The following is a 16,454-nucleotide window of genomic DNA, read 5'->3' as shown; positions in this document are numbered from 1 at the left end:
ATTGTGTGCCTCTTGCTCACTATTACATCCCATCACTCTCTTAGCTAGTTGGTGGCACACAGATATTCAGTCGGTATTTGTTGAGTGAATAGCTACATATTTGTTGAGTGAATAGCTACATAAAGCATATGGGCAGAGGAGGAGAGTGGCATAAGATGAATGAAGCTGGAGAGGGAGGCAGGGGCTTTAAACCACACTTTGAATTTGACCTTTATCTTTAGGGTAAGGGGGCTATTAAAGGGTATTTAACATAAGAGATGTCATCTGATTTGCATTTTTTAAAAAAGCTGCAGTTTAGAGAGAGCTAAGAGTAGCTATGAGAAATCAGTTACTGGCTTTTCTTTTTGGCAGTACTGGGGTTTGAACTCAGAGCCTCATGCCTTCTAGGCAGGTATTCTACTACTTAAGCCATACCTCCAGCCCTTCTTATGCTGGTTATTTTTATTTACTTATTTATTTTTGGTCTTTTTCTTTTTTGGTACTGGGGATCAAACCCAGGACGTTGCACTTGCTAGGCAAGCGCTTTGCCACTGAGCTACATCCCAGCCCTGCTGGTTATTTTTAAAGTAGTCTTGCTTTATGCCTGGGCCAGCCTGGGTTGTGGTCCTTGTGGACCTTGTGGACCTTGTGGGTTCTTGTACTTCCTGGGTCACTGGGATGACAGACTTGTGCCACTGCTTCCAGCCACTGTTAAGATGGTATCTCAGTGACCTTATTATGATATCTCTGATCTCTGTCTTCCCAGTATCTAGGATTACAGGCGTGAGCCACTATACATAGGTGGTTTTTCTTAATGAGACTTCACTTGGCTTTTTTAGGTAAGACAAATTGTGTGAATGACATTGTTGAACTTGTAATATTCCTGGTGCCTGCTTATTGAATACCAGTAGTGCCTCTCTTCAAATCATTACGCAAACAAAAATGTATTTTCACACACACACGACCCTGTCCACTTCTCTGGACAGGGTGGGAGTTGGGAAATAACATTACTAATTAAGAACCAGAGAATTAGAGCATTGCTATAGTCTGAGCAGAAGATAGTAGTTACTTGAATTAAGCTGATAGTAGCAAGAATGTACAGAAATAGACTGATGTAGAATGTTGAATAGGATAGTCAACTCTGCTGTAATGCAACATATGGGTTCCTAAAAATTCCTATACTGTGGCAAATCATGTAATTAAAAAATGCAACTAGTAGGGCTGGGAATATGGCCTAGTAGCAAGAGTGCTTGCCTTGTATACATGAAGCCCTGGGTTTGATTCCTCAGCAACACACACACACACACACACACACACACACACACACACACACAGAAGTGGCCCTGTGGCTCAAGTGGTAGAGTGCTAGCCTTGAGCAAAAAGAAGCCAAGGACAGTGCTCAGGCCCTGAGTTCAAGCTCCACAACTGGCAAAAAAAAAATGCAACTAGTAGTGTAACACTCAAAACTTCATCAGTGATATATATGAAAAAGATAGAAATCTTGGGCTGGGAGTGTGGCTTAGTGGTAGAGTGCTTGCCAAGCATGCATGAAGCCCTGTGTTTGATTCCTCAGTACCACATACACAGAAAAAGCCTGAAGTGGCGCTACGGCTCAAGTGGTAGAACGCTAGTCTTGAGCAAAAAGAAGCTTAGGGACAGTGCCCAGACCTTGAGTTCAAGCCCCAAGACTGGCAAAAAAAGAAAAAAAGTCTAGGGACTGGGAATATAGCCAAGTGGCAAGAGTGCTTGCCTCGTATACATGAAGCCCTGGGTTCGATTCCTTAGCACCACATATATAGAAAACAGCCGGAAGTGGAGCTATGGCTCAAGTGGCAGAGTGCTAGCCTTGAGCAAAAAGAAGCCAGGGACAGTGCTCAGGCCCTGAGTTCAAGGCCCAGGACTGGCAAAAAAAAAAAAGAAAGAAAAAAATCTAATTTAAATGATAGTGAATTATAGTATTATGTGCTAAATGGTTCAGAAATGCCAAATGCTTAGCACTAGTGACTCAAATCTGTTATCCTGTCTACTTAGGAGGCTGAAATCTAAGGCTTGTGGTTCAAAGCCAACTTGGGCAGGAAAATCTGTCAAAAAGCCAGAAGTGGGGCTGGGGATATGGCCTAGTGGCAAGAGCACTTGCCTCGTATACATGAAGCCCTGGGTTCGATTCTCCAGCACCACATATACAGAAAATGGCCAGAAGTGGCGCTGTGACTCAAGTGGCAGAGTGCTAGCCTTGAGCAAAAAGAAGCCAGGGACAGTGCTCAGGCCCTGAGTCCAAGGCCCAGGACTGGCAAAAAAAAAAAAAAAAAAAAAGCCAGAAGTGGAGTTATGGCTCAAGTGGTAGAGCACTAGCCTTGAGCAAAAAAGAACTAAGGGACAGTGCCCAGGTTCTGAGTTCAAGCTTCAGGACAGCACTAAAAAAAGAAAAAGAAAAAGGGAAAAAAGGGGGGAGGGAGAAAGAAAAAGGAATAGCCTAAGTATTATAATAAATATATTGCTTTACTGTGAAAAATACCCAAAGTTGGCTTGGGCATGAGCAGTGTCACAGCTTGTGAGTTACTGTGAAGTGGTGAACAAGGAGTCCCTGATAGTAAATGGAAGTTGGAACCAGATTGATGTGGCCTGTAACACATGTGACTGGTCAGTGTTTCAGTGAGGTGTGTGCATTTCCTAAGTTCTGCCACAACTCTGTTTAGCTAGATATACTTTTCTTTATTTGTCCAGCGTATCTTTTTTTTTTGTTTTGTTATTGTTTGCTTGTCTTCTGAGACAAACAAGGCCCATGCTGGCCTTGAACTCCTGCCTTGAGAGTTATAATTATAAACATATGCCACCACACCATGGCAGATACACATTCTTGTGAACCAAATGACACATAAACAAATGCAAAATTTACATTATGCTAAATAATTCCTAAATTAGTTACATTGGAACAAACGTACACTTTCAAATCTCCTGTTACAGCAGCACTCCCTGTGTAATAGACAGGAAATGGTGACTGATTGGCTGTGAGAGTTGGAGATGAAAGAGGGGACCACTATGACCCGAGCTTTATGATTTGAGCACCTGAGTGAATTGGAATGAGTTTTCTGAAATAGTAGAAGAAGAGAAGCTTTAGAATTAGAAGAGATGATAACTTGGCTTGGGAAATGTTAAGTTTAGATGCCTTAAGGACATTATTATGAAGCTGTTGAGGAGGCTAAGAGGTGAAGTCTGGATATGAGATATTGATTTGGGGCAATTATTGGTGTATGAATAATAAAAGCATGGGAGAAGTGGGTGGAATTGCTAGTATAAAGGGAAAAGAAGGAAAAAGAAGAAAGCTGAGGACAGAACACTGAGAAGTAGTCAATCAGCATTTGATAGATAGTCGAGAAAAGAGTCAGGCAGACAGGAGAACAAGGGGTGCTTATTATAATACTAATGATGCTAATTATTTATTGGTTGTATATTGTGTCTTAGAACCCTTGCCCTAGTTCATTTACCACTGCTATCACAGACTGGGTAAATTACAAAGAGTAGAAGTTCATAGGGCTGATGGTTCTGGAGGTTGAGATATCCAACATCTGGAGGCCTCATTCAGTGAGGGCCTTTTTGCTGTATCTTAATGTGTGACAGAAGGCTTCATGTGGCAAGAGAGCACATGAGATAGATGAAAGGAGGGTCAAACTCTACCCTTTTATAACAACTCACTCTAGCAAGAACAGCATTAGTCCATTTGTGAGGGTAGTATCCCTAGTCACCGAACCCCCTCTGCTGATATGATACAATGGCAATTAAATTTCAACATGAAGTGAGAGGACAGAAATATTCAAACCATAGCACTTGTATTGCCCAATATAGTTTCTACTAATACAAATGGTAATAGGTGAAATGTATCTAGTATGATTATAGCACAAAATGTTTTTTTTCCTTATTTTAATTAATTTAAGTTAAAAATATGTATGTGCTCACACACACATTCAAGTACAGTGCCAGTCTTGGGGCTTGAACTCTAGGTGCTTTCTCTGAGCTTCTTCTTTTTCGTCTTCCCTCCCCTCCCCTCCCTTCCCCTTTCCTCTTCCTCCCTCCCTGTCTGTCTGCCTGCCTGTCTGTCTCCCTCCCTCCCTCCTTTCTGTCTTCCTGTCTTTCTCTCTCTCCCTTTCCCCCTCCCTCCCTCTTCTCCCTCTCCCTCTCCCTCCTCCTCCCCTCCCTCTCTCCCTCTCCCTATCCCTCTCCCTCTCTCTCTTTCTTGTCATAGCTAGGACTCAAACTCAAACTCAGTATCTGATGCTTTAACCCCTTGGCGGGCTCTCTACCACCTGAGCCATGCCCTGCCTTCAACCTCTCCCTGGTCTTTTTTGCTCAAGGCTAGCACTCTGCTACTTAGGCCATAGCTCCATTTCCAGCTTTTTGGTTTTTGAGTTGAGTCTCATAGACTTTCCTGCCTGAACCACAAATCTCAGAACTCAGCCTCCTGAGTAACTGGGATTGTACACATGAGCCACTGTCAACTGGCTCTTTAGAAATTTTAGTACATTTAGAACAACTTGGGTCAGTACATTTTACATTGTTAGTTGTATACAATCTAAATACATATTGTTTCTGATGAACTTCCCAATTGAGCTATGCTATAAGCATTCTTAACACTTTAAATTTCAGACTTGATATGAAAATGTCTCATAATTTTGCACTGATTACATGTAGAAATAATAACCGGATATGTTTATTAAAGAAACTACATTGTTAAAATAATTTCATGTTTTACTTTTTAATATGGCCACTACAAAATTTAAAATTTCATATGTGGCTCACCTAATATTTGTATTGTACAACAGTGTACTGTATACTGTACTTATATACTTACATTATTTATGTTACAAGTCCTCACAACAATCCTATGTACTAGTTACTGTTATTTTTCACATTTTGAGGTTGAGAAAACAAGGCATAGAGTAATGACAAAGCTTGATTGATGTCTTCATGTCGGTATATACAACTAGAGCTTAAATTAGTTTTGCCTGACTCTTGATGATAAAGAGAACAGAAAGTCACAGAATGGTGGTGGAAGAGAGACTATGATAGTGAGATATCCCAGAAATCAAAGAAAAAAAGAGTTTTCAGTTCAGAGAGGCTTCCATAAATGAAGACCAAAATGCAAGCACTGGATTAGCTACAAGGAACTTCAGTGACCTTAGTGGAAGCTTTTGAGTGCATGATAAGGACAGGAGCCAAATGGGAGTGAGGTGGAGAGTACAGGAGAAAATGAGGAGATAGAGACCTTTTAGCTTGTTCAGAAATGTGACTTTGAAGGAGAAAGAAAGGGTAAGGGCTGTGGTCGGGCTACTGTGGGGTTGAGGTGGGGTTGGGGGTCTGAGATGGGAGCTCTATATGTGCTTAGAAGAGGAAAGGCCAAAGATGCTGGAGTGAGAAGAGTCAGTATGAGAGGGCTATGTGGTGTCGAGAGGGGATGGGAATGAGAACCTCGGCTTGGTTGGGTAGGCTTTGTGGAGAGTGGGCAGACAGCCTTAGGAGGATTCTGTGTGTGGCAGACAGAGCTCATCCACTCATGCCCTGTCCTGCAGTTTGAAGGGCTAAGGACTGCCTGGACTTTAACAGACCCAAGTGTTTCAGGGTATGAAGATTGCAGCTCCACTTTTTCTTTGTTATCTTATACCCTATGCCCTGCTACAGGTTTTATGAACTCTGAAAGGGTAAAATCGGTACTGACCATTAGGGAATAAGGAGGAGGAGAAGACCTTTTTAGATCCTTCTAAGAAGTGTTCTGTCTCCCTATCTCCCATTGGAGGGTACAGAAGGAGACACTGCTGAAGGGAGTGTTGAAATCTACATTTGAGTATGGCTTTTCCTGACCTTGGAGCATTCAGAGTCCCAATCAGCAAAGTAATAAATTAAGGGCTTATGGAGGAATAAATGCTTGGCCTTAATGAAGTTCTTTGCTGGGGGCTGTCAGCAGGTCAGCAGGCTGGGATGGTGCCCATTGGAGGCTTCAGCCAAGGGATGGAGCTAGCTGGGAAGCCATCAGCCAGAAGAGGATCCAGAACTCTGCTAGTCATGGCACTACCGTTTTGGAGCTGTGGGAGTAAATCTGCTCAGGTGACCAGCAGCCACATATAAGCTAGGGGCTTTATACGAAGGTAGCTGCCTGGTGCCAACCACAGAGCTCTTTGACTAGCCCTACTCAGCAGCCAATTTTAGGGGAAAAAAGGAAAAAAACAAAAATGAAGACTAAGAGAAACACAAACATCTAGAACCCCTGCAAGGTGTTTATTTTGCTTTGTTTTGGAGGAAGAAGAGATGACACTATGGGTAGGTAGATACATCTGGGCCACTAAGTGACCAAAACCAGATCTATACTGCAGTCCAGCTTTGTAAAAGGAGAGCGTTTGCCTGTAGGGCAGGGGACAGTTTGGGCTAGAATGGTGGTGGGAGCCAGCTGTGTGGGCCAGCTAGGTGGGGACCTCTGGCTGCCTTCTGTTGAGCTCAGTGCAGGACACTGAGCACTAGGTATAGATGAGGGAGAGGTGGGGGCGCAGGTGGAGGTGCAGGGTAGAGAGCTGTGGAGTAGGAGAGCTGCTTAGGATGCTTGGCACCATGTTGGACGCTGGAACCCTAGGTGGGACTGATCTGGAACAAGTGTAAACTGAAACTAGAACCCAGGCAGGGAGCCAAGTGCCAGATGCCAACTTCTTCCTCTTTCGCCCCACCTTCTTCCCAGGGCTCTTGAGTTGTACTCTAGAGGTAGAGCAGGGGCCATGCTGTCTTTGTAGAAGGGCTGCCTGAGCTAAAGAGACTGTCTCCTTTCTTCTCTTCTCCCTGCCCCCCGTGGTGTAGTGCCCAGCCCGGGTTTTCCTTTAAATATGTCTTACAGCTGTCTGAACTCTGAAATTTCTTTCACTCCTTCCCTCGCCTTGTTAACATGTGTTGCCTTTGGGGTAATCAGGGAAAAAATATTATGTCCTTTTACAATTACCGGGTTTTGGAATATTAAAATGTCTCGCTGCATCGGCACTGTTATTTTGATTGGTATTCTAACCTTTGACTAGCCCATAAAGCGCGCCGCTCCTGAAGCCAATATTGCAGGACTGAAATTTAATTCCGAAATGATTCCAGATAATAGGGAGACAGATAATATATGCATGAAGGATATTATGTTTGGACTAACTGCAGCAGGGCCAGGGCTGGGGAGCTGAATAATAGCCCAGAGTGAGTTATAATCTGTGGGACAGAAATGCCTTACTGTCAGGGCCAGGAGAGGAACTCTTAAATCAAAGGCACAGGAAAGGGTGTGATTGCAGGGTACTTGTTTCGACAGGAAGAGCACTAGAGCCAAGAGGGTAGGTACTGAAGGCTTAATCCCATCTTTTGAGGGAGACATCAAGGTCCTGGTTGGTCTGGCTCATTGTAGCCTTTCTAACTCCATATCCTCTGTAACTCATAACATATCAAACTCCTCACTGCTTTACACATATACATGACTCTCATCTCTCTTTGTGTATGCTGTTCTTTGCTTACATTGCCCTTCCCTCTTTAACTGTGTTGAGAAAACTCCTGTCCTTCAAAACCCTTGTATGTGAGACCATCTTTGACATTTTCCTAGTCTGGAAATTAGTCACCTCCTCCTCTGCTGGCTTTAGTACTTTGTACTAAGCATGCTTAAATGCTTGTATTTCCTCCTGAGCTCTTGAGGTCTGCATTCCATACATCTCTGCATTTCTAGTGCCAAGCACTAGACCTGGCATACACTAGACATTCACTTTAAGCTTTGACCCGAGTTTAGGGCTGGACTAGTGATCTCCAGTGCCCAGGCTCCTCCCCTTCTGTCAGAGTTCCCAGATACATTGGACTTTAAGAAATTAGGTAACTTGTTTGAGGGCACATAACCAGGAAGAGGCCAAACTAGTCAAGTATGCTCTTCCCCCACACCATGTATCTTAGACAGATGAGCATGGAAGCAGTTGGCCTAGACTCCTGGTGACTATAGAGTGCTTGTTACAGTAAGAACTCTGGAGCCAAGAGGGGAGGTACTGAAGGCTTTAATAACTGTGCAGGTGGGGAAAACAGAAACTCACCTCCCTGGCTTCTTCCTTCCATAGCCCAGGAAGTGAGTCCTCTTGGCTGAAGAGTGCATTGGTCCTCAACACTCACATGGGACTTCAGACCAGAAGGAAGTGTGCCCTGTTGGTGCTGCTGACCTTTGGACAATTTTCCATATCAAAGACACTTCTCTAGAGTCTGTAGGCAAGCATCAGGAAGGTGCTGTGGGAAAGGTGCCTTGGTGTGCTTTAGAGAGCTCTTAGACAGAGTACAGGAGCTTTTAGTGGTCAGAAAACTTTTCCCCCTCAGGACTTGGTGGAACTGTGTTTAGGGTATAGTGATATGAATGTAATGAAAACAAAGCTAAAGTACTTCAGTTGCTTTTTAAGTGGATGCATTATAATACTGTCTTCATAAATCTGGGAAGTAGTGTGGCTTTCCCTTCATTTAGTGTTCAGGTAGTACATGGTATATATAGGACCTTGGAGATGGAGGAATAGGACTCATAGAACACAGAGCATTGGTGCAAGAGATAGTGTGGAGCCAGCTGGCCATGTGAGCTGGAGCAGGTCCCTCCCTGTAGGAGACAGCTGATGTCTGACACCCAGGCTCTGGAGTGCAGGGGGCCTGGTTTAGAATCTTGGCTCTACACTTACTCATTGAGTTTTATGAGTCCGTTAACTTCTTTGAGCCTCAACTCCCTCCTCTATTAAGCAAGAAAGGAATATCCTTGTCTCAGACTGAGAATAACGTGAGAACACCTGGCTCTTCCACCAGAGATGAGATGGCCAGGCTCAGGGGTCTAGGAGACAGGGGCCCAAGTTAAGCACATAGGATTCTTGGGGCAGGAGCTGGGGAAAATTGCTCTCCACAGAGTTCTTGTGAGCATCAGGAAGGTGAAGTTACTGTACCTTGGACTTTCTCACCCTTGGCACACAGGATCAGGAGGTGGTTGTCCCATGCCCATGATTACAGATGCTGTCATCATGCCTGGCTATCTAGTGGAATACAGATTCATGTTATGATCTTGGGTGAGATATTTTTCTTTGAATCTTGGTCTCCTTATTTGTAAAGTGGAGATTTATTAATAACTAATAAAAACAGATACCTCTCTGATGCTTTATATAGACTATTAACCATTGTACAGATGAGGAAACTGGAGCACACAGAAAGAGGTTATGTGCCTGCTGCAAGGTCCAACTGTAGTGAGTGATGGAGTAGAGATTATAATCTAGGCCGTAGACTCCAGGGACCATGCTCTTAACTGCTTTGTTCTGTTGCCTCCAGAGCAAAGAAGGGAGGAGTCAATTTCATTTGAGGTAGGGAAGAGAAAGTCAAAACCACTCTCAGTGAGGAGACATTTTTATTGGGTCTTGAAAGAGTAGAAGGAACATCCATGCAGAAGTATGTGAATGAAGGCCTGAGTGGTGAAACAGCTTGCTGGACTAGGGAACTGTAAGCAGTAGTTTTCAGGATACCAGTATGGATAGTCATGTCTGCCTTCTATTGGAAGAATGGCAGCCTGAGAGCAAACAAGGGCAGTAAGAAACATTTGTGCAGTGTCTGCAGCGGAATCAGTCTATGCTGCCTTCTGAGGCATGAGGGAGGGGAGGAATATAGTAGCTGTAGAAACTGCCATGTTTTCTGTTCATGCAAGGAGAAAAAGAGCCTGTGGGCTAGGAGTAGAATCAGGGGACTTCACCATGCTAATGCACCATGTATATCATCTGTGTATAGCCTGAGACTGCTTATGGAAGACCTTGAAATCCTTATAGTAGAATGCGGTAGGTATAGTTAGAGGAGTGCATTAGAGCAGATTTGTAAAAAAAAATCTTAGGGACTAGAGGTGTTGCTCAAGTGGTAGAGCACCACCCTTGAGCAAAAAAGCCAAGTAAGAGAGACCCTGAGTTCAAGCCCCAGTACCGGTGTGCTCATGTGCGCGCACACACACACACACGCGCGCGCGCACACACACACACACACAATCTTAGGAGAGTTCCTGTGCAGGCACAGAAGGTACTCTGTGCAGATTGGCAGCTTGGCATACCCCCAGCCCCTAGCCAACCTGCCTAGTGCCAGCCAGTCAGCCACATCCTTAGTGGGTGTGGCCATAAGGGAAAAAGCAGGAGAGGGGATCAGCTTGCAGTAGAGGTCTTCCAAGGTCCCCTGTAGCCATCCCCGGTGGACCTTACTCCAGCATCCTTGCTGCAAGTGCCCTTTGTGGCAGGTCTACACACCAGGCCTGTTCACTTCTTTTGGCTACAGTCTGTAGCCTGTCAAACGGAGTGGCCTCTTAGCCCTCATCCCACCAGGAGCCACCTCTTTCTTTCTTCCCTGAAGGATATTCTGGGAGTGTTTTGGAGAACATGAGAATAGGAAACTCTGTGGGGCCTGACTGAGGTCTAAATTTAAGCCTAACAACTCTAACCATACATTCCATCAATACTCAATCTTTGGGGCCAGTTGATAAGGCCTAAAAGATCTAGAGTCCATACCCCTTGGTTATTGTATATGAACTTGTCTGTCCTTATGAGGGACCGTGAGCCACTTAAGGAAAGAAACTAGATTATAATTCTCTGAATCCATAGAGCTAGGGACACAGGAGGGATCTCAGTAGCTGCTAAAGACATAGATATTGTAGAAGAGTTAGGGATAGTTTAGGAAAGAGGTGGGGCGTGGTGGCAGAAGAGAGGCTGGAGAGAGCAGTGCTCCCTTAAGTCTGAGAGAGAAGGGAACATTTAGTTATTCTTTCTTCACCCAGGTTTTTGTTTTTTCCTTTTGATTTTGTTGATGGTAGTTTGGATTCTGAAAACTGAAATTTGTTGTAGAACAGGAAAGGACAGTCCAGGGAGACTTCCTGAAAGGCAGGAGGCACAACCCTGCTTCCCATCTGCCATACTGCCATGTGGGCCACCCTGCAAAGGCAGGCTTTGAACATATCTGCCAGCATCAGTAATACCAGAGCACAGATGCATTCATCCCCCATTGGTACCTGCCTAAGTGCTGGATGTTTTACCCATGTTCTTGCATTGAATCTCCAGAGCAAGGAAGAGGTTTGTCCTTGGTTTAATGGTGCTGAAGTAGAACCTTAGAGAAGCCAATGTCACATGACCAGGAGGATATAAATCCAGATTCTGAACCCAGATTCTGTGGTCTAGCCTGGTTTGAGCTACAGGCAGACACACAGCAGCTATTTATGTGGCCAGTGAAAATCAGTGATGGTGAAAGGATAGGGATTGGCCACATTCGGTCTGTAAAGAGAAACACCTATCTAAAAGGGTTTTGAATGGGTTACTAGTTATATGGTCAGTGAAAGTCAGTGATGGTGAAAGGATCAGGATTGGCCAAATTCAGTCTCTAAAGAGCAACATCTATCTAAAAGGGTTTGTTTGGGGGTAGGTAAGAGGGTGTGCCCATGTGTACATGTGTGACTGTGTGTTTGGAGAAGTAAATCTCCCCATGTGAGGAGGTTTGTGAGGCCTGGATACATGTATATATTCTGGTATGTTCACATGCCTACACAAGCCAATAAGGGAGAGGTTTTAGAGTTGGGTTTGTTGGTCTGATTCTGGGCACTGGAGGGCAGATCAGGCCCTTGACTCTAGAGGGCAGCATGGGGTAATACAAGGAATCCTAGAACAAACTTAAAACTAGAAAATGAAAGACATGAGCTCTGGTGTTGTCATTTGCCTTTTCTCATCAAACAAAGAAGTTGAATGAGGCCATTTCTTTTCTTCCTGCCTGCCTGCTTTCTCCCCCTCTTCCGTTTCCTCCTTTTCTTCTCTTTCTCCTCCTTCTCCTTTTCCTCCTCCTCCTCTTACACCTTTATCTTCTTTTTTTCTTTTTCTGGTACTGGGGTTTAAATTCAGAGCCTCATGTTTACTAGGAAGATGTTATACTACCCCAGCCACACCTCCAGCCCCTTTTTGCTTTTGTTATTTTTCAGAGAGGTTCTTACCTTTTTGAGGTCTGGGCCTGGCCTTGGACCATACTTCTCCTACCTGGTAGCTACAATCACAGGCATGCCCACCACTTTGCCTGATGGCAATTTCTTTTTGTTGTCACCTCTATCTTTGCCAGCTTTTTGTTCCAGCTAAAAATAAGACTGATACAAGGAAGATCCTCAACTTACCATTACCTACTGATGCAAGAAAGATCCTCTACTTACCATTACCTACTTGGATCTGTACCGTTGGGACTCTTCCGCTCTCTCACTGGGACAAGTTGAAGGTCAGGAAAGACAGCATTGCCAGACATCAAGTCAGGAGTACACAGATACTATGGAAAAGTTTGGAGTGATATGGAGTGGAGCAAAAAGTCATTAAGCTTTGGGCTTCACCATGAAGATATGAGGTGATAAGAAGGTTCCTGTCTCCTTACTTCTTTGGAGTTGGAAGGAACAGAGCTGCCCTAAAAGGCAGACCTTCCTTTGTTGGTTGTCTGGACAGTTGTTGAGCGGTGGCCAGGAAGACACCAAGAAAAGCAGCTGGCTGTGTGTTCACAATCGTATGAGACTATGCTAGTTCAGCCCTTAGTCTTTCTGTGAACTGACCTGTCCTGCTGCCAGCTCTCATGTGACAAGAGTGGTATGAGCTTGGATGCCACCACTTTCCCTGTTTGATGATCAGAGTTTATCTGGATGGTTCCTGGAGATGCATTTGACTTTTGGCTTTCTCAGTCTTTATGTTGGAGTTCAGCAGGTGTTGCCTTTTTTGTCCTGTTAATTAACTTTTAGTTCACTACTTTCTGAATTTGTCTGGGTTCCTAAAAAATAAAATAACAACAACAACAAAACAAGCAATAAATATATGACCCTTGGTTCTAATGAGTACTTTTCTTTTTCTTTTTTCTTTTTTTGATTGGTCCTGAGGCTTGCATTCAGGGATTGGGTACTGTCCCTAAGTTCTTTGCTCAAGGTTAGCACTCAACCACTTTGAGCCACAGCTTCATTTCTCGTTTTTGAGTGGTTAATTGAAAATGGGGACATTTCTGCTTGGAATGGCTTTGAACTGCTACCCTCAGATCTCAGTCTCCTGAGTGGCTAGGATTACAGGCGTGAGCCTCTGTTGTTTGGCTTGAGTACTTCTCTTTCTTGGTTGGCTTAGATTAGCCTGAACCTAAGTCTTGGGTAGCAGGTTCTCTACCTGGTCTGATACATCTGTATTTTCTTCCAGCGACCAATCATTCTCTGAAGGCTTTGTGTGTCAGGGTATCTGTACTCTGAGGGTGAACCAGGCCTGCCCTCTACCTGTACAGAGCTCTTTGGTTGGAAAGATGAATATGTCAATAGAAGTAATGGGGGACAGAGGAGTCTGCAGGGAATGTTATAGCCCCTAGCTCATATCACTCTTTCTCCGAAAGAGCTGACAGTAGACTAGGTCAGCTCATAGAGTGTCCAAGAGTTGAGCTGGCACAGTCCCATATAAATGTGAACACTACAATGTGAGTGCTGTGATAGTGGTACAGTGATAGGGATATGCATATGGGGTTGTGTGGTTTTGTTTTTGTTTTGCCAGTCCTGGGACTTGAACTTAGGGCCTGGGCTCTGTCTCTGAGCCTCTCTGTGCTCAAGGCCAGTGCTCTACCACTTGAGCCACAGCGACACTTCTGGCCTTTTCTGTTTATGTGGTGCTAAGGAATCAAACCCAGGGCTTCATGCATGTGAGGTAAAAACTCTACCACTAAGCTACATTCCCATCCCTCTCATATATTTTGGATTCAGCACTTTTCTGAGCCAAAATTGACAAGACACAGAAGTCTATACAAGCATGTCTATGTGCTGATGTACCTCCTGCCTTTGCCATTTGGTGAACTGAGAGCTGTCCTGATGAGCTAATCGCTGCTATTGTCTGCTATGACTTCTTCAGAGACCTTAAAGTAGGCCCCTCTTGAAACCTGAGGTTGCCCTCTTTGGAAAAGACGAGTGGCCCTCCTGGGCAGATGAGACCCCGGCTGGCTGCTCAGGAAGTGTAGTGTGGGTCTGAGCAAGTATGCTCATGAGTGTGCACAGGCCTGACCTCTAGTGTGCCCATGGCAGCTGTCACCAAAACCAGGTCTTACAGGGCTTGACACTTACCTGCTTGCGAGCAGGAAGGCAGGCTGCAGGCAGATCCCAGGGCAGGCCTGAGGCCTCCCCAGTGGTGTGTTTGCTGTGCCTAATTACCCGGCAGTTGTTTAACTATGCAAGCTGCATGCCTGCCTTTATTGCGCTGTGATTGCCGAGCTGCCTATGGGGAGTGTCATAAAAAGATATAAAATGCCCATTATCTGTCTGACGCCCTCCTCCTGGACTGTGGGTGTTTGTGTTTTATTTTATTTTTATGGCTGGAGGGAAGCTCTGTAGGAAGAAAAGCAAGGGAAGAGAAAAGGGAGGGGGAAGTGCCCTATAGGAATTGGGGGTTGGGAAACTGAGGAGCTCCTTTATACTGTGGTCAGAAGGGCTCTTCTGACCAGAGAAAACATGGAAATGCCAGATCTTCAGAGTCCGGACAGAGTGCTCAGGAAATTAGATCCAGGTCTTCCCCCTCTCCATCTACCTGTCAGTCATACAGCTTAGGTTTCCACCTTTTCACTGCTAGCCTCCTTCCTTAAAGTACACCCACTGGCTTGGATGCAGGATGGCCTGCAGGAGTGGCTTCCAGTCCCTATTTCATTCTTCCCCAGGTTTATGACCTGAATTGTCTGTTGGCATCCTAGAGCACTGTGTCTTGCTGTGGGGCAAAGACCATGGGCACCACCACCTGCTCATATTGTTCTACTGAAGCTTTCCATCCCTACAACTTCAGTTACACAGTCATGAGCTTACCAAATATTTATTGGGCCATAAGGAAATCTCCTAAACCAAAAGAAAGAAGGGAGTTACAACAGATTGAGCACCAGCTCTCTGTGCCAAACAACTTATGAGAAATATGAGGCTGGAGATCAGACAGGGGACCCTACTCTTGAAGAGCTCATGCTCTATAAGGTGCTAGATAAATGTTTGTCAAATGGGATTGAATTCAACATAGCCATTCACTCATTCTGTTGAGTACTACTGAGTCAAACACTGTATTATACACTGAGGAGAAAACAGTGAGCAAAACAGACAAAATCCTAGTCCTTGCTGGTTATTAGAAGTTATTAGAAAGACTTACAGATCTAAACCCCAGATAGCAAGACCCACATTTAATGCCCTTTCAAGTATAACATGCCTGAATCACCAAGCCACAACTATCCTGTACTAGCATTTTTTACTTAAAATATCTCGATGAAATTGAGGGACAAAAGGTGAACAAATGCAGTAGTGGTACTCCCTAGACACTATGTTGAAAATGAACAATACAGCTTGTAGGTGGGGATGGGAGGGGAAAACGGAGAGAGCAAGGGAAGGGGTGACGTCCAAAAAGAAGTGTACTCTTTACTTGACTTACGTAACTGTAACCCCTGTGTATATAACCTTTATAATAACAATAAAAATTTAAATAAAAATAAAATACTTTGATGTCTACTGTGAACAAAGTATAAATTCTCTAACCTGACCTTCCATTTCACACCTTTACAACTGTGCCAACATGGCCTTTATGGTACATTTCAGAGTTTTATTTATATTTGTTCCATTTACCTAGAAAGTCCTTTGCTCCATTCCAGTAGAGTGTCCTTTAAGACCTAACTTCTTATATCCTCTGTGAAAATTTACTCCCTTGTCACTCATCTATTCTAAGTGCCTTCAGAGTACTAGGCACTGTGGTGGAGCTTCCCCTGACTTTTTTCCTATTGATGAGCCTCTCTGGGCTGTTTGTTCTTTGATAATAGTATGTATTGTGGGGGGTGGGTTGCCAGGTACTGATACTGGAGATTGAACTCAGGGCCTCACACTTTCAGCTTGGCTTTCTCACTCAAGGCTGGAAGCTTCACTTCTAGATTTTTGCTGGTTAATTGGAGATAAAAGTCTCACAGACTTTTCTGCCTGGATTGGCTTCAAACCAAGGTCCTTTCATCTCAGCTTCCTGAGTAGTTAGCATTACCAGGAGATAATAGTAGGTTTGTTTTAAGTAGTTGTACAAAGAGGCTTGCATTCAACAAGTTACATTATGAATACAATGCATATTGATTGGCACTCCTCCCATCATTCTCCCCTATCTTTCTCAATCCTGTCTATGAATCCCAAGTATGAATTTTTTTTTTTTTTGCCAGTCCTGGGACTTGGACTCAGGGCCTGAGCACTGTCCCTGGCTTCTTTTTGCTCAAGGCTACTGCTCTACCTCTTGAGCCACAGCACCACTTCCAGCTTTTTCTGTTTATGTGATACTGAGGAATTGAACCCAGGGCTTCATGCATGCAAGGCAAGTACTGTATTGCTAAGCCACATTCCCAGCCCCTAAGTATGGATTTCTAAAAATTTTTTTTGGTTGTTGTTTTTTGTTGGTCATGGGGCTTCAACTCAGGGCCTGAGCACTGTC

The 16,454-nt window shown here is 44.3% G+C and overlaps 1 protein-coding gene across 8 annotated transcripts in view; it reads left to right on the top strand.

Annotated features, from left to right (window-relative positions):
- Eri3 (ERI1 exoribonuclease family member 3) overlaps window positions 1-16,454 on the top strand; it is a 139,100-nt gene that overhangs the window by 76,538 nt on the left and 46,108 nt on the right. Inside the window, exon 8 of one of the 8 annotated variants that reach the window (XM_048351134.1) lies at window positions 8,076-8,297. The exons of the other annotated variants lie outside the window; for them this stretch is intronic. Coding sequence (XP_048207091.1) covers window positions 8,076-8,087 — 12 coding nt within the window. The 3' untranslated portion in view covers window positions 8,088-8,297. Of the gene's footprint in view, window positions 1-8,075; window positions 8,298-16,454 lie in introns of those variants that run through there. 8 annotated transcript variants of the gene reach the window in all.

The sequence above is a fragment of the Perognathus longimembris genome, chromosome 7 (genome assembly GCF_023159225.1).
Source record: "Perognathus longimembris pacificus isolate PPM17 chromosome 7, ASM2315922v1, whole genome shotgun sequence".
NCBI lineage: Eukaryota > Metazoa > Chordata > Mammalia > Rodentia > Heteromyidae > Perognathus > Perognathus longimembris.
The sequence above is the reverse complement of the archived record's forward strand: the minus strand, read 5'-3'. Positions and strand labels throughout refer to the sequence as shown.